The sequence below is a fragment of the Zerene cesonia genome, chromosome 27, assembly GCF_012273895.1.
Source record: "Zerene cesonia ecotype Mississippi chromosome 27, Zerene_cesonia_1.1, whole genome shotgun sequence".
Taxonomy (NCBI): domain Eukaryota; kingdom Metazoa; phylum Arthropoda; class Insecta; order Lepidoptera; family Pieridae; genus Zerene; species Zerene cesonia.
This window is the reverse complement of record NC_052128.1, coordinates 2,680,597-2,698,180: the sequence shown is the minus strand read 5'-3', so window position 1 is coordinate 2,698,180 and position 17,584 is coordinate 2,680,597. Positions and strand designations below refer to the sequence as shown.

Here is a 17,584-nt window from a genome sequence, read left to right as displayed (position 1 = left end):
AAAAAAAACAACCATTCATAAAAACCTACCTGTGCACCAACAATTCCGTTTCCACCAAAGAAGTTCTTCCCATACAAATGCATAGAGCCACCTTTGCCCCTGGAGCAGCCAGTTCTCCGTCCGGTGAGTTCGGACAACACCCCGAGCACACTCACACCCATCAAGTGAGTCCAGCCGTGACAACGATAAGCCGTTATCACTGTGTCCACTTCCCGCATTGCCGCTCGCATACCTACTGCCACCGCTTCTTGCCCTGAAAGGTGAGAAAAAGAAAGTGAAATTCCGTATCCCCTATTGGGGTAAACCATATAGGTATGTTCTCACTTCTACTAAGATTTGAAAACTTAATAACTTTATAGTAACAAAACTTAATTATATTCATATCACATAGGTTATCTAATTCATTTATTTTAAAATCTGACTTATCAGCATATCATATTATAAATAAGATATATTTGATTACTAACAATAACTCACTGTTTGATATAAATCAGTTCAAAGAAAATTTAAAACAACTGCTATTTTCATCCAAACATTAGGATTGTAAATGATACACTAAATTAAAATACTTATACCAATTTAATTCATTAGTTAATTTTGTAAAGTATGTTATGCATTGAAAGATAAGGTGGGTATTAAATGATTATTGTTTCAGTATAATAAAATTAAAAACCTGAGATAATTGACAATTAATATGTGTTAATTTGTTTTATACCAATAAAAACAAGGAATTGCAAAGAAAATAGAAAAGATGGAGAAATACCTTTGAGGTCTAAGTTATGGTAACAGTGAAATGATTGCTTGCTTTGCTTTGGTACCATAAAGTCCAAGGTTCCAAGATAATCATTAAAACTTTTATTATTTTTTTTTATCACAATCAGCACAATGAGGTTAATCATAAATGAAGTGTTCACACGTTTTTAACTGAAAATTATATGTGAAATATATGTTTAAGCACCTGAATACAAGTGACAGAATCCACGAATAATTTTTTCCTTGTAAAGATTTCCGGAAGCGGTTTCAATCCGGCGGAGGACGGCCAATTTCTCATACAATTTAAGTGCATCTTCAGCTGTGAGGGTGGCTGATGTTGCTGGGCCTTTATCCAATTTATGGAGTTTATAAGGCTGAAAAAAATTTAAACTAATTAATAAAAAACTAATAAATCCATAACCATTAATGTTTAACTCTTAACTATTGATCATTTATCTAATAAATAACAACATGTTTTAAATCATGTAGGCTAAGAATTTTATCAAAACAAGTTCAAAGGAAAACATGACAAACTTGACATTTTGAAGGTTATGTTACATAATTTTATCTTGCAACCAACTTAATTAAATATATTGTATTAGCAAACAGTTGGATTTTTCAAAGAAAAAGTTCAACACACTCATCTCTTTAATTACTTTTCATTTTGCATAAAAAATAACAAATTAATTTCGGTACCTTGATTTCGAATGTAGATTCAGATTTCGTACTATAATTTTGTTTTGAAGCAACAAAAGCTGGGGCGGCTGTTTTCTAAAAAAGATAAAAAATACACTAGTTTTTTTTTTACAAATTTAACAAACATATGGAACTAAACAATTTTTGGTAATTTATTTTAACCTACCGTAACCGTAGAGCCAGTTATAAGCTTTGTAGCGGAGGGAATTAGCTTACTCATTTTTTCTAATATCGTTTCTATGAAGCCCAGATTTATTAAGTGATCCGATAAAGGATCACTTTCGTTAAATTTTATTTGAAAATCAAGATATTTAAAAACCAACCCCAGTAGCTTTACGATAGTGACATGAAGTGACGGTCAACATTGCGTTGACACTTGTTAATGTCATTTTTGTCATTTAGAGGTCATTTGCGAACGTTTTAAAATTTAAGAAAGAAAGAAAAGAAAGAAAGATCAACTTATTTTAACACACACAAACACACATACATGCATAAAAATAGAAAAATAAAAAGAAAAAAAAACATAATTAAAGAATAAAAACAAAGATGAATAAATAAATCTAAATTACTTGTGGTTGCAAGCGCCAAAAAAAGGATGCCACTCAGTTTATTTGAGGCATAACACCAAAACACTGATTTTCAGTGACACCCTTCCGACATCTGGATTGGCAGCCACTTCACAACTTTTAAAATGCATGTACTTTACAACAAAAAAATATAAAGAAATAAATGAATATTATAAGTCAGTAAGTATTATTAGATAATATATTAATAGAATAAGTAAATAAAAATTAAAAATGTGCTGGAGCAATTATCAATTATTAAACTTTGCTTCAAATTGTAACAGAATTATGAAAATTATCACATAATAACCTTAATAACTTAAAGAACTCTTTCTTCAAAATCATGCGTACCTAATATTATAATATTGTCACAGATAACAAAATATTATACTATTAACGGAATATATAACATAACTTATATTTTATATTTACTTTTTTTTATCTTCACCTATTTTGCTTTATTTGTTCTTCAATCAAATGGCTCCCAACAGATATTTAACCATTTTTTTTATTTTGCTCGTAATTAAAATCGCAATACCTCATCTACTTCTAATATATAAAATTCTCGTGTCACAGTTTTCATTTCATGTCATCTCCATGATCCTCCGAAACGGCTTGACCGATTTTGATGAAATTTTTTGTGCTTATTCGGTATTTATGAAAATCGGCAAACTTCTATTTTTCATACCCCTAAATGATAAGAGTAAGACAGAACAGCGTTTGCCGGGTGCAGCTAGTAATATTACAAAAATGTAACTTTTACTAAACAAATATAAACATAGTGAATGTTTGCTACGGTGAATTTTACCGTTTCGCAGTCTATCGCTCTTGACGCCTGACAGATGACAAATGACGAAACATGACGTTTTAACTTTAATATTTAGAAAATCAAAAATGTTATTTCACGATTTGTATGTGACTAATAGTAATTGTGTTCATATATAAAGGGTACACGAAAAAGATTTCGTCATTTTTAGACCTCACGCGTCCGATTTAAGTTATAAAACGTAATACTAGAATTTTCTATAATGGAATTTCCTCATATTGGAAAAAACTGTTGCTACAAGACGTGCAACAAACTTGGTAAGTCTATAACATAACAAAGAATTCTTTCATTTTCTCTAAATCCCAAACATAAAATAAAACGTAAAAGCGTTTTCTTATTTAATATAAATATAGTTGTTGATGTCGATTCAGTTAATTTTTTTAAGATAATTAGATTGAAAGCTAATCAAAATATATACGTAATTTAAAAATGTTCACGTTTTCAGACTTCCTGCCTATGAAATGCGATGCTTGTCGGCAGGTATACTGGTAAGTGTTAAATTTTACTTATAACGCTTTAAAATTTATGTTAGTTTGAGAACTGTTAAAACAGTGTCAAGGTCTGTTTAGCAGCACCCACTTTTTGACCTTATTGTTTTATGTTGCGAAACTTATATGAATTGTATGTAATTGTTATCAAATTTTCTACTTGTGTAACTAAAAGTAATGAGAAAGCAAATCCTAAGTTACACTGTATGTTATTTTAAATCTTAAGTTTACTGTTCAATAGTGTTTTCTTTATGCTAATACAATTAAATTTTTATATGAAGCTACACCCTCAGCAATCTCATGTCCTCAGTTTCTCCTATCCAGTTAATTTTTATTAGGTTATGAAAATCGTTCATTTAATTTTTCTTCAATAGAGATAATGTGTTAAAATTTTCAGTTCTGACCACTTCACATATGTAAAACACGATTGTCCAGCACCAAATACAAGAGACGTTCAAGTCCCTGAATGCCCTCTATGTGGAAAACCGGTACCAGGGAAAAGGGGCGAGCCTCCAGATGTAGCCGTCGGTGCTCACATTGATAATCAATGCACATCAGACCCAGCTAGAGAAAGACGGAATAAAGTAAGATGATATTGTTTAATTGTTTTTAAGTTCATCCATCATGAACAGAAATATATTACTATTCCTTATAAAAAGATTAATGAAGTCAACTTGCTGTTAACTGAAAGACTATCTTATATATATTTAACAGCCAATGGATAAATTAGCCATTTCATTCATACCCTAGGCTCTTGGTTAAAAAGCACCACTTTATTAACTACCTAAATGATATCCAGATATATTGTTTAATAACAAATCAACACATTGATTCAAGAAAGCTTATTGAACGGAGTAATTTTTTATAAACAGCTCATAAATGACTGATTTAACCTAATTGTTGCAAAAGCTTGTGCATCACTCTAAATATTAAAACATAGTGTAGACATGAGTCTTTTTATCATTTACATAGTAATATTTACAAATAATAAATGAACCATGTTAAGACAGTGCACACATTTTCTATGTGATTCAAATAGACTAACAATTTTAATTTTTTCCCATAATTGTCACTTCTGCTCTGGTGAAACAGTAGGTAAATGTTTGCCTATCTATAAATAAATAAAAAACTGCTGAATAATTTATTACAAGTCAGCTCATACCGTGTCTGTACCACAGTCCATCAAAATCTGTTCAGTAGTTTCAGGGTGATTGATGCATCAAGGCAAAGAATTTTTCACATTTGTAATATTTGTGTGATTAGTAGTTTTATTTAATAATCACTAAATATTATTTCTATATTACAGGTGTTTACAAACAAATGTTCATACAAAGGCTGCAAAACGAAAGAAATGGTGCCTCTTGTGTGTGGGGAATGCTCACTCAACTACTGCTTACGGCATCGGCACGCAGCTGACCACGCGTGTGAAGGCAAATTTGCTGCAAAGAGAAGAAAAGCAGCGTAAGTATTTTTTATATAAAGAATAATAAATTTTTTTTTAGTAATTAAAAACTTTAACGGATTTTAAACGCGATTTATTCATTATGTTATTAACCCGACCACGCGCTGAAAAGTGTTCGAAACGTCGGGTTAATGATATAATGAATAAATCGCGTTTAAAATCCGTTAAAAAGTTTTTAATTTCTAAATGTATAATACTCGCGTAAAATCAAACGCAAGAAAATACATTTTTTATGTAATTTAAAAATGTAAAATTGCATCTTTCTGGTAACAAAGCACTGTCTGAGAAGAAATTTGTCATGATAAATTTCTAAAATATAGTTATCTGAATTTAGAATTACATCTGAATTAAAAAGTAATTGTTGTACTTGTCTTACCTTTCTGGATTATGGCCTGACTCCTCATAGAAGGCCTGTGTCCCTGCAGCGGCTCTCTATATGGGCTGACGATGATGGATAAATATTTCTTTACAGTGAAGCAGCAATGGCGCGAATGAAGGCGAATGAAAACAAAATAGCAAATGTGAGACAAATACCAAGTGGTGTTACGACAGCTGACATACAAGGAAATATGGTAAGGGTTGTAAAACAATGAACATTAAAAATAAATATATAGTTCATTACAATTTTAATTCACAAAAACTCCTGTCTGCACCAAAAATAGCATATATTTTATGTTATAACAGCAATTCATAGGTAAAAATTGCATCAAATCTCACCCAGTTATTACAAAAGTTCTATTGACTTCATAAAATATTTTCTTATAAGTTTTTTTATATGGCTATAAAATTTGGTGTGGCAGCTTAATTTTCTAGGTAAACATTTTGTTGAGCAATAGTTGATCTATTATGTTGCTGGGAACTATGTATATTTTTGTTGCGTCTTGAGCCAGAACTGCCACTTCATGTTGCATTATCATTTCTGCAGCACATAGTGTCACCTCATCATGTTGATGCAACATTGTTGTTAAGCAAAGCTTTTAGTAATTATAGATCAATTATTAAACTTTTCTATGAGATTTTAGAACAACAACTGTTGCAACTTTTATGAACTATAAATCAAAAAGTCAGTTAGATATGTTTAGAATAAAGAATAATAATGTCAATATTATTTTTAGACTGAAGATGAAGCATTGGCCCATGCCCTGGCGCTATCACTACAAGATGAAGGATCTAGTGTTCAAAGTAATGATGCCATGAGGAGTATGAGACAGCGAGTGGGTGGTGAACCTAATTCTAGGTGTAGTGTATCTTAGCAGCTCTAAATGAAGACCTATAAAAATATGAATGACGGGTTCAAGGAAAAGTGATTTTGGATTAACTTTTGTTCATTTATTTAATATGTTCTAATTAGATTAATGCTCAATAAAATCTGTTATAGCATAAAACATATACCCACGCCAATAAAAGCTAACCTTATACTTGAATAAACTATTTATTTTGGAGGCTAAATAAAATTGACTGTTGAGAAATTTCTAGAATCAAGTCTAGCTTTTATATATCATCAGTTTTATTACTATAATTGTTATGAAATTTCTGACTACACTAATACTAATAGTATCCGATCAAATAATGTTTATATAATTTACTAAATGTATTATTTTGGATGAATTTCATTCCTTAATCTTTCTACATTAATTTTATTACAATAAGAAATGCTGAAATTATTCACCTTGGTTTTAAGGTAACAGAATATTTTTGTAAGAAAAAGATAAACGTTAAATATCAACACAATCGCAACAAAGAGGACAAAAACTGTAATTTAACCACACTTGATTATAGTGGTGGAGGTAGATTTCTGACAAAAACTAATTAAATTACTAATAAAATTGGTATAATGTGTGGCATATCCCAAAGTGTTAATGTGCAAAATAATATATTAAAGGCTGCCTTAAGAACTTGCTGATAGTGTCTAATAGATTAACTTAATACATTTCAACAAGGAACAATTTTTCATTTTGGAAAATTTGTTAAAAAATTATATCACCCACTAAAAACTTTTTTATCACATACTTGTATCTATTTTATCTTGAATATACGCACTTGTGATGGAATTTTTAACATATAATATAATTCTAGTTAAGATTATTTAAATTCGTTAATTCCACTGATATAGGAACTTGTGTTATTTCATTAAATAATACTTTGAATTATATGCGAAGGCTTAATACAATATTTTGTATGAAATAAAATATAACGAAATGATCAATATTTTAATCCTACAAAACTTAGAACTAATGGGAAATGCTCAGTAGATTATCGTGACGTCTTCAAGCAGTAACAATTTCAGTGTGGGAATGTGATGGTGCTAAATGACCTATATAGCTGTCTTTTTCTCACACTAGTATTCGAACTGCTTTTGTAACATGGTAACCCGCTAATGATGATGTTAACAACCAATAAATCTATCTTCTAATATATAAAATTCTCGTGTCACAGTTTTCGTTGCCAAACTCCTCCGAAACGGCTTGACCGATTCTTATGAAATTTTGTGTGCATGTTGAGTATGTCTGAGAATCGGCCAACATCTATTTTTTATCCCGATATTCCTACGGGATACGGACTTACGCGGGTGAAACCGCGGGGCGCAGCTAGTATATTATAAAAGACAATTTATAGTATCTAAAAATGAATGTTTGTATTCAGACTACTTTTAAGTTTTAGCAGTATATTGTTAATGGTTATAATGTAACAAGACTATATATAAATAAAAATTACGTACAGGTGTTTATAACAAAAGGATTTTATCATGCATTAAAAATTAATGTTATCAAAAAGGAATTACCTCTAATATTTAGACTAAGAATTTTATTTTTACGACACTGACAAACACGGGTTGTCACTGCGAAATATCGCTTTTTATCTGGGGGAATTTTAAACGAAGCCGTTAAGCTGATTTTTTCAATTTCCAAAAACTGTCCAATTTTCCTCATACTATATAGTGATGAAATAATTATTGCGTAGTATATTTATATACAGTTTGAGTAAGAACAGGGTGATTTAAAATTATCATTGTAAATGAGGTAACACCTTAACCGCATCAATGAACACAATCTACAATCTGTCATCAAATAATGTTTTACGAGATTGCGGTGTTTGTTATAATTTTTGCCACGCACCAAAGGTTCCTTGTAGCACCATAAGCACGCAACGGGCCGGTTTCACTATTTTTTCATATTGTTACTTCTGAGCACATATCGCGAAGTTTGTGAAACTGACCATTAATGATAGTTATTTTGAATTGTTATGTCTTTTACTATTGCTATTGAGCTACACGAAAGTTATTATTGTTTTTGTTAAAGATAATATGCACAAATCATGAAAATTAGCTACTCATACCTAAAGTTATAGTATACTTACTAGTTGTAGTTATATACCTCATATGGAACAATAGTTAGAAAAATATATACTGTATATTTTATACTTATATAAAATATCATAAGCTCTTAAGGTTCAATTTCTCAATCGCCAATATCAAAATCGTTTTATAAATGGCAATTTTTCTATTGTTTCTTTCCTGCTTTGAAATACATTTAATTATATATCTTTGTGTAACTTATTTTAACATAATGTTTAAAAGTTAGTCCTATTGTAGTATAATAAATTACTCAAATTTTAATTTGTGCAATTTATTATACTTAGTAATTTCATAGTTTATACCTAGTTTGTTGTTTATGGTTTAAATATGTTGTAATGTTTAAAGATCCAAGTACCAATTATATAATAAAAAAATAACGATTAAACATTTCATTAAGAATTACTGATTTTGTACAAATATTCAACATTTACTACATTTTTATCACCAAGCTTTCGCTGTGTTCACTATAATTAATCTCTATTGGGATGTGTTTTAATATTTTTGAGATAATTATATTGAAATGAAAGACGAATATTTTTTTGTTTTATTTATTAAAAAAAAATCAACATTATGTAAATAGCCAATTATATATCTCAATGGTGTCGATTACAGAAGTAGGATATTAAAATATATATTTATGCTATTTATAATGAAATTGATATGTTAAATAACCTCTTTGGTTTAGTTGAAAATATAATACCTAGATATTGGTATTTTAAAAAAAAAAACATTTACATACTAGAATAAATCAATTAATTGCTTGATCCATTCAAAGGATATGACCGAATTTCAAAATAATAAAATTCCATAATCGCCGATGAAATCAATAGTCATAAATAATCACTGGTAAAATCAAATATTGGTCCCTTATATAAAATTCAATTTCAAAACTCGAAAGTCGAAATTAAGCTAAAATCAGTCTAACTTACCATTAAGAATATCCACCACCATACTTTATATGATGAAAATTATAAGTTACTTAACAAGGATTTATTATGCAGCGTTCGAAATTTGTGATTATCGTTCAGATAACTGGTTATGAATTCTGGAGGGTTTCTGAACAGGAACAATTCCATACTCATATATTTCGATGCGGTTAATCTTTTGCGCTCCGCGTTTGAGCGACACAGGTTTTTGTGCGCGTGAGTTGCGAAATTCGAGGCGGTTTTATCTATTAATTTTACCGTGACGTGGTGCTTTAAGTCGTCCTCTAGGGGAACCTGTGAAAGAAATGTTTTCGTACAAAAAAATGACTGAACCGAATTCAAAATTTTTATCACTATTGTACTGTAAAGCTGTAATTTTACTGAATTACTTCTGCATAGCATATGTACCAAGGGCAAACAGCTATTAATAAATCCGAAAGAGTGTGTTTTTTTGAATGTTCCGAAAAACGGCTGATTCTATTCGGATTAGGGGAACGAATTTAGCTTTGAGAGAATAGACTGACTACGAATCTAACGGGGGGTTTATTAGAAATTACGTATTGCATTATGGCGTGCGGATTAATTAGTAATGCCACATAACCCGATATCTACATTTAGGCAATATCCAAGCAAGTTAATCAAGCTTTTTAACGTGAATTCTGGAGATGCTGTACTTTAATAGAAATCCACAAATTCTAAAGTATAAATATCGTCAGTTAATACTCAAAAATGCAAAATCTTTTAAAGGAAAAAATGAGTCACTTACAGCAAAACGTATCCACTGCCATATCTGCCACCTGGAAATTTCCGCGGTGGCGGAGTCTTCCACGTTTCCGCTGTAGAAGAAATGACCGATGCCGGCCAACCAGTGGTATATGAACAGTATAGTTACGGCCACGTTGTGCTTAACGCCCGAGAGCGTGACCCCCCCAGCGGGGATACTTAGTAAATCGAGTGGGGTTACGTTAATATCGAAAATACGATCAATTTGATTTGGTGTTGTGCTACTTTTCTTCCAGAGCTGAAAGTTATTATTATTTATTTATTTCATATCAAAAGAGTGTAGTTTAAAAAACAAAACTTGAATGGGTTTTGTACTTCCTTATCCTATCCTACTTATATTATGAACGCGAAGGCTTGTAAAATGGATATACCTATGTTTTTTTACTCGTTCACGCGAAAACCACTGACCGGTTTTTGACTACACGATGACACTAGACACACTTCCGAGTATTAACTGGGCAATGTGTACTAGAATATCACATGGGCTATTATAGAAATGCTTGCTTTTATCCTTGGAAATGAACTTTCCAATTATTTTATGATAGATTAAAAAATTTAAATGCATCTTTGTACAGTTGTTTATTTGTTCATAGAACAATATTTTTTTCCCACACAATAAGGAGATAATAATACATAGCACAATATTTTGAATTATATACGACGAAAACGTAATCGCAGAAGTCTAAAAAGTACAACACAAAAACAACCTCTACTATTCTATCAACTCAATTAATCTTTAATTTAATAGTTAAAGATCTAGAACCTTCTTCGAACCTAAAAAATGCTTCGGTAACATAAACTAATTTATAACCTATCTCATTAATATCCCAACACGGATGAATTTGCATTGCAATTGTTAACAAGCAAAAAATTAATTGTCCCGCAACCTTCGACTGATATTATTTACGCTAACTGTAAATAAGTGGTTGTTTACAAACAAGAAATGTTTTGCGATTCATCCTTAATACTAAACGATGTTATCTATTGATCCGTGAAATGATTGTCAGTTAGATGAAATTAACTATATTGATAAAATCTGGACAATTAATGACTCTTATTTATTATTTAGAAGCAAATACATTAGCGCGTATTTTGCAATATTTTTCATTGTTCCTGCGATGATCCTATTGGTTTTATTGGGCATTAGTCGTAGCGTGTTTTATAATGTATAATATATACATAAATAAATCGATAGTACATAGTTCAACAGATATTAGCGCATTCAACCAAACCAACAAATTTTACCAGTTAATTAAAAATTAGAATTAGTCCTACTAATATTATAAATGGGAAAGTTTGTAAGGATGTGTGTGTGATTGTTACTCTTTCACGCAAAAACTACTGAACCAATTGCAATGAAATTTGGTACGTAGATAGCTGGACAACTGGAATAATATATAGGAAACTTTTTATCCCGATATTCCTACGGGATACAGATCACGGATATGCGGGGCGCAGCTAGTATGATATAAAATTAAAATCTTAACTCACCGCATTAACATATGGTACCATTCTTGTATCATACACCATAAATCCATCCATACCCATTTCTATTTCTTTCAATTTTGATTCTAATACCTTGTTAATAACCACTTTTGAACTGAAAACCATTTTATAAAGACAATTTACATTATTAAGTAGTTTTCTCTCTGGGCTGTAGAGCCCTAGAGAGATGTAGAACAATTAGAAATAACATGAGAAATTTATAGTATGGCATGTGGGCGTAAGGTGGGGTTTAAGGGATTAAACATAACTTGTGAATTATGTACTGTAATGTAATATATACACTTTTCTTTTCTTACTTTGCCAATTTGATATCCAATGAAAAGAAAATCATTTATGTCTAAAGATGTTGTCCCAGTCAGTCATAGTATAATGTCCCCATGATATTAGTATTTTAACAATAACAGCTAATCGGATCTGCATGAAATTTATTACAGAGTTAGATAATAGCCTGCTTAAGTATATAGGCAAATTTTTACCCGGGTACCACGCGAACGAAGGCGCAGGAACTAGCTAGTATATTATAATAATACTCACGCATCGTCCGTCCCTTGTGAGCCAGGCTTCAACATGGCCGCCGCCATACCACCAGTGGCGGGCGCATTTCTCGAATGACATGTATTTACAACCAATTGCATGTAACTCTTGAGAAATCTCTTCTCTATATTCACATACTTATTCCTGTCGGGCAACAGAAATTCCTTTGTGTTACCTGTAAATATAATCTGTTCAGTAACACAGTAACAAGATAGTATATTTTAGACATGACCACCTCAAGAAACAGTGAAGGAAAACATTCTGAGGAAACCAAACTGGCTAAGAGTTCAATGCAACACAACTTGTAACATCTGTCAACTTGCACCTGGCCAGTGTAATAAATTATGGCCCACATCTGTATTGTAGCAGCGGACACATATGTGGGCTAATGATGATATTTTAAACAACAATTTTTGTTAAGCTGACCTGTCCCTTTATAATCTTTCCAGATAACCTTTGAAATAGCATGACCTATTTTATGCAACTCTCACTACCAGATAGTAAATGTTATAATGGAAAAATTGAATTAGATTAACTAGCACAATCAATTCACTGTAGAGAAAGAATATAAACTTACCAAATTTATTAATAATAGATCCACAATAGTCCCATATACCACAATTCAGGCCTAAGGAGTGCTCTTTTAATGCATATAAAATTTCATCCATCTCAAATGTTGATATAATATTTTCTATTAACACACAAGCCTTAATAGTTCCTTGTGGGATACCCAATTCATTTTGCGTCCAGACAAATATATCATTCCAAAGCTTTGCTTCTGAAGCACCCTCTAGTTTAGAAAGGTAGAAGAAGGGCCCACTATTAGCTTCATATAGTTTTTTGCCATTGTGATAAATCAAAAGGCCAAAATCTATGAGGGCTCCGCTGGCTTCCTTTCCATCTATCTAAAAATGTTTTTTTTATATGTAACAACAATATTTGCAAATAAACTAGGTGAGTATAGAATGAGAAGGTAAAATATGCCTACATGCATGGCCATTCTCTTTTAAATAAAAAGACTGTCATTCAAATAAACTATTTTAATTATCTATATTAGTGCTGAAAGATAAAAATCAATTTAAAAAAGAAACACCATTGGTGCTTAGACTGGATTCAATGATCATTACTTTTTATACATTTTCCATTTTGTGTCTGTCAGCCACCATCACAAAATAACATAAGTATGGGATTTTTTTCAAGACTTGCAAATCACTTTTATGTATAAAAAATAATTGAAAGCTTACCAAAATATCATGATCAATCATGTTCCACGCTCTTGGCCTTAACATAAGTACTGGACATGTAGTTATACTGATTGGTGCCCCCACCATCTTACCATTCACAGCCAAATATATATTTTGAAATGCTATCAACTGGTTCTTCCATGTTGGACAATGTCCATCATCAAAGTCTACTTGAATACCTTGCACATCACATTCTAAAGCACTCACAAAATGAGCTGTATTAGAAGCAGAGACATCTCCAAGATCTAAGTGACGATTCCTTAAAAAAGCTGCTTATTAGGAATCGGATATAATTAATGAATATAATAGCTTTTTAATGTTCTAGCAATGAAATGGAGAAAATAAAGAAATGATACCATTATGAGAAGCATATACCCAGTACGACAGCAGCACATAATACATACTGCAACCGGGAAGGTAATGGTGAAATCTTCCATGTTTTATCACTACGTTCTGAAGAATTTTTAAAATCTAAAGTATTTGATGTTTGCAATTCCAGTGAACGTTGCAATCTGGATTTGTGTAATTCATCTATTTTATGGTCAAATTCTCGATGTAGTTTTGTTAAAAATTCTTTGGCGCCTTGATTAAAAATTTTCTTTTGAACTTCCTCAAATTTTGGAGGAGGCGATTGTAGCAGTAAAACATTAACCATTTTAACGTCCGCACTCGTCTTTACGATTGGCTAGTTCTAAACGACAATTTAAAGCACTTATTTCCTTACTTTATAGCATTCGACAAGGCCGAAGTTCAAGCGCTTATCAGTTAACTTCTTATCATTGTTGCAAATTAAAATTGCATCCATAAAACGTTCATTTTATAAAAGTATTTAGATTAAATATAAATAAATAATATTAATAAACTATAATGATAGTTACTGTTTCATTTATAATATAAAATACTGTATAATGTATCATGTGAATATTTGTAAACATAAACAACCTCCGGACTACCCGTATTATTATACTACTCTTTGCTCCGGACCACAGATAACATAATAAACACTGATTCATAGACACATGATAGACATTAGAGTGCCCTAGACCCCTAGTCCCCAACAGAGTGGTAACCACAGAATAAGAATTAGTTACTACGTGGTAACAAAGTACATTTCAATACTTTTTTTATAGTTATGGTAAGCTGTAAAATTGTTTTAATTTGACAATGTCATGTAATTGATACTGGTTATTTACTTTCCACATAAGAAGTTTGTAAGCGTTACGCTCTGTTAGATCTGTAATCGCCGGTACCTACATTAGAGCTAAATAATAACGGGCAATATTTGTGCGCGCGTCAACACAACCACCAAATACACGCAATTACGCTAATCATGAAATAAAAGAACTAGGGTAGAATTATTGTTGATAAACATTTTAAAATTATACAATGATGCTTCTGCACTTTTTTTTTATTAATTTTAGAAAGTCAATATTTCAAATCTTGCCTTAGCTTGTCTAAAATGCAGCCAAATCGCAAAAAAATCCTCTTGAATCATTCCTTTTCTTAAATACCACGTCAAAATCCGTTCTATAGTTTTAAAGCTTGAAGCATATATAGAGGCAATGGGGACAGCAGAGAAAGTGACTTTTTTTATATTATGTAGTGATGTGTTTGTCTGAGAGTTACGTAGTGCAGTATAGTATTGTGTTATCTGTGGTAGAACTACAGTAGTAACTTCTTCTTAATCTGTTAATGTGTTCCTGATATGCGTGTGGTAGAATGCGGTTTGCGGAGTAACTAGTTCGTACTTTGTAGAATCTGTGTGTGTAAACATATAAATTTCGTTTCAGTTTATTTTTACGATATTATAACACTATTTTATAAAAGATTCAAGTACGCTGTGAATTAATATTAAGATTGTTGTGTATGTTAAAATTGTTTAAATACGGTTTGTTTGTTGAGCCATTGTTTTTTTATTGTATTTTGCAAAGTTATTGTATCCAAATTCCAAAACAACCCTTGTTATTTAAAATGGATAGCAATGAAACACAAGTGACCGAAGAAATTAAATTCAAAATCAATGAAACGCAAGTGACTGAAGAAATTAAATTTAAACCTAAAAAGAAGAAGAACTTGCGTCAGCGAGTTAAATTGGAAGACGATGACGAGGAAGATGAACAGCAAATTTTGGCAAAATTGGAACATGCGAAAGAGATTCAGAGGCTTCGTGAACGACCTAACGGTGTTAGTATTGTAGCTTTGGCAACTGGACAAAAAACAACATTAGAAGATGAAATAACGTGTAAAGACCCGTTTAAAGTCAAATCCGGCGGATTACTTAACATGCAAGCGTTGAAAGGTGGAAAAATAAAGCAAGTTGATGATGCTTATGATACGGGTATTGGTACTCAGTTTTCTGCGGAGACAAATAAACGTGATGAAGATGAAGAGATGATGAAGTATATTGAGGAGCAACTGGCGAAACGAAAAGGTAATTTTTATTTGTATCTAAATAAATATACATATTATAGACCAGAAACTGGTTTTTTCGTTTGCACAGTGGACACCTCATTTGGATTTGGTTGATCATAAGTGTTTAAAATTTGTCCCATGCTCTAGTGGTCCCTTGGAATCATAAATATATTCCATTGTCATTAGATCCTTTAGTAATGCAATGAAAATCCCTTTTAAATTATATACCTTCATCATCATCATCAACAGCCCATATATGTTTCCACTGCTGGGACACCGGCCTCCTATGAGGGTTCAGGCCATAATCCACCACGCTGGCCAAGTGCGGGTTGGCATATGTCACATGTCATTGAACTTTTGATTCATGGACATGCCGGTTTCCTCACAATGTTTTCCTTCACCTTTTAAGATTATAAGAAGTTATATATTAAATTATATACCTGTTAATGTTAATGTAATTATGTACAGTAAATATTTAACTAGTCTCAGCATGCATCCTCACAATTGTTCTTAAATGAATACTTAATACTTAAAATGTCTTGCATTGTGAATGTAAAAAGGTCATTAGGCATATTATTGATCCCTTGCTTATTGATTACCTGGAATAATTAAATAATTAAATTACTTTATGTAAATTTTATCATGGTCCAGGTACCAAGAATTAATTTACGCACCTCCTGCAACTTTAAATTATACATAAATTTACATGAAGGATAAATTTTATTGTTAGCTCTGTTCAATAACAAAAGTTGAATGACTATGCTTAATGTCAATAAAATGTAATGTATATTAGTATGTATTTCCATTTCCAAGTATTACTTTCAACACTCTTGTTTGTGTATGTATATGGGTTGAAGGCTCAAATAAAATGCCAAATGACCTTTAAAACTTACAGGTTTATAAGTTACTTTAAAGAATGTGTAGTGTCTAAAAATTAATCTATGCTTTTGAGGTGGACATTCTAAACAAAGTTTATATTTTTAAAACTAAGATGTATCATGTAACCCATAATAACTATTGTAAATTGTTTTTCTAATTACAGAAGGTAGTGATAAAAATAAAAAAGAAAATGATGAAAATGACACCCTGAAATACTTATCACCTGAAGAAGCTGCACTACTTTCATTACCGGAACATTTGAGGGTTTCTTCCACGCATAAGTCAGAGGAAATGTTGTCGAATCAAATGTTAAGTGGCATTCCAGAAGTTGATCTAGGTATAGAAGCTAAAATAAAAAATATTGAGGCCACAGAGGAAGCCAAGATGAAACTACTTTGGGAGCGGCAAAATAAAAAGGATGGACCATCACAATTTGTTCCCACTAACATGGCTGTAAATTTTGTACAACACAATAGGTTTAATTTAGAGAATGCTAATGTTAAAAAAAGGAAGGTGGAAAAGGAAGAAATAGTAAAGAATGAAGCCAGAGTGGTAACGTCAATAGATGAAAGTGTTGACAAAATAGTTAAAAAGGCCAAAGGGGAAAGAGCAACTGATGATTATCATTATGAGAAGTTTAGGAAACAGTTCAGGAAATATTAATATGACTGTGGACATTGTTATTAAAATGAAGTAAGTAAAAACTTTCAAACTTTTAATAATTTTGAATACCAAGTAACTTAGTAGAGGAGTGTGTTTGTAGTAAGATTTAGTGGTAGAAAGTGATTACCAAAACATTTGTGGTCTTTTGATCTAATAGTTTTTCCAAGCTTGTTGCTATGCCCCCAGTTTTTTTGCGGTGGAGATGTAAATGATGTAATGGAGTCGTCATGTTCCAGTATGACCAGCGATGACTTACCTATGAGACAGTTTAACTTAGTTGGTGTAAAATTATAACGACGTGTAAAATTGCGACCGATTCCTTTGTAAAGTTTTTTAATTATCTCCCCCTCACTAATAAATAGTGATAGTGATTATAATATCTAATCACCCTCTTATTCCTAAACTTCATACCCTCGCTAGTTTATCCGATGAATACATTTCTTATCCCTTGTTAAATTAATTTCACTATTTTTTAAACCTTCCCTCCCCCATTT

The 17,584-nt window shown here is 31.4% G+C and overlaps 4 protein-coding genes and 1 pseudogene across 4 annotated transcripts in view; 3 read left to right on the top strand and 2 right to left on the bottom strand.

The window, feature by feature from the left end:
• The window catches only part of LOC119837314 (probable pyruvate dehydrogenase E1 component subunit alpha, mitochondrial), a 5,605-nt gene extending 3,794 nt beyond the window's left edge, over positions 1 to 1,811 (bottom strand). Inside the window, exons 1-4 of the mRNA XM_038362834.1 lie at positions 1,616 to 1,811; positions 1,450 to 1,524; positions 959 to 1,127; positions 30 to 253 (exon numbers count right to left, since the gene is read on the bottom strand). Of these exons, the coding sequence (XP_038218762.1) occupies positions 30 to 253; positions 959 to 1,127; positions 1,450 to 1,524; positions 1,616 to 1,669 (522 nt within the window). The 5' untranslated portion in view covers positions 1,670 to 1,811. The remainder of the gene's footprint in view (positions 1 to 29; positions 254 to 958; positions 1,128 to 1,449; positions 1,525 to 1,615) is intronic.
• Positions 1,812 to 2,888: 1,077 nt separating this feature from the next.
• On the top strand, positions 2,889 to 6,090 carry LOC119837315 (AN1-type zinc finger protein 2A-like). The gene is made up of 6 exons (XM_038362835.1): positions 2,889 to 3,095; positions 3,284 to 3,326; positions 3,724 to 3,910; positions 4,633 to 4,787; positions 5,261 to 5,360; positions 5,904 to 6,090. The coding sequence occupies exons 1-6, from the start codon at positions 3,041 to 3,043 to the stop codon at positions 6,039 to 6,041; spliced, it is 678 nt and encodes a 225-aa protein (XP_038218763.1). The 5' UTR covers positions 2,889 to 3,040; the 3' UTR covers positions 6,042 to 6,090.
• Positions 6,091 to 8,695: 2,605 nt separating this feature from the next.
• LOC119837486 (malate synthase-like) lies at positions 8,696 to 14,040 on the bottom strand. Its single transcript, XM_038363078.1, has 7 exons — positions 13,541 to 14,040; positions 13,137 to 13,395; positions 12,470 to 12,797; positions 11,893 to 12,067; positions 11,344 to 11,452; positions 9,836 to 10,090; positions 8,696 to 9,363 (listed from the first exon to the last, which is right to left on the bottom strand). The coding sequence occupies exons 1-7, from the start codon at positions 13,789 to 13,791 to the stop codon at positions 9,112 to 9,114; spliced, it is 1,629 nt and encodes a 542-aa protein (XP_038219006.1). The 5' UTR covers positions 13,792 to 14,040; the 3' UTR covers positions 8,696 to 9,111.
• Positions 14,041 to 14,706: 666 nt separating this feature from the next.
• The window catches only part of LOC119837449 (telomere length and silencing protein 1 homolog), a 4,032-nt gene continuing 1,154 nt past the window's right edge, over positions 14,707 to 17,584 (top strand). The window contains exons 1-2 of the mRNA XM_038363033.1: positions 14,707 to 15,567; positions 16,591 to 17,120. Coding sequence (XP_038218961.1) covers positions 15,003 to 15,567; positions 16,591 to 17,090 — 1,065 coding nt within the window. The 5' untranslated portion in view covers positions 14,707 to 15,002 and the 3' untranslated portion in view covers positions 17,091 to 17,120. The remainder of the gene's footprint in view (positions 15,568 to 16,590; positions 17,121 to 17,584) is intronic.
• Positions 17,307 to 17,584, top strand: part of LOC119837266 — a 1,312-nt pseudogene continuing 1,034 nt past the window's right edge.

What these genes read in the sequence shown, in the direction of transcription:
- LOC119837315 (XM_038362835.1), top strand. Translation starts at nt 3,041, where the DNA reads ATGGAATTTCCTCATATTGGAAAAAACTGTTGCTACAAGACGTGCAAC. An exon ending in CAAGACGTGCAACAAACTTG is followed by an intron (nt 3,096 to 3,283) that starts GTAAGTCTATAA and finishes TCACGTTTTCAG; the next exon opens with ACTTCCTGCCTATGAAATGC. An exon ending in CTGACATACAAGGAAATATG is followed by an intron (nt 5,361 to 5,903) that starts GTAAGGGTTGTA and finishes TATTATTTTTAG; the next exon opens with ACTGAAGATGAAGCATTGGC.
- LOC119837486 (XM_038363078.1), bottom strand. Translation starts at nt 13,791, where the DNA reads ATGGTTAATGTTTTACTGCTACAATCGCCTCCTCCAAAATTTGAGGAA. An exon ending in ATCTATTATTAATAAATTTG is followed by an intron (nt 12,068 to 12,469) that starts GTAAGTTTATAT and finishes TTATATTTACAG; the next exon opens with GTAACACAAAGGAATTTCTG. An exon ending in TGGTACCATATGTTAATGCG is followed by an intron (nt 10,091 to 11,343) that starts GTGAGTTAAGAT and finishes AATAACTTTCAG; the next exon opens with CTCTGGAAGAAAAGTAGCAC.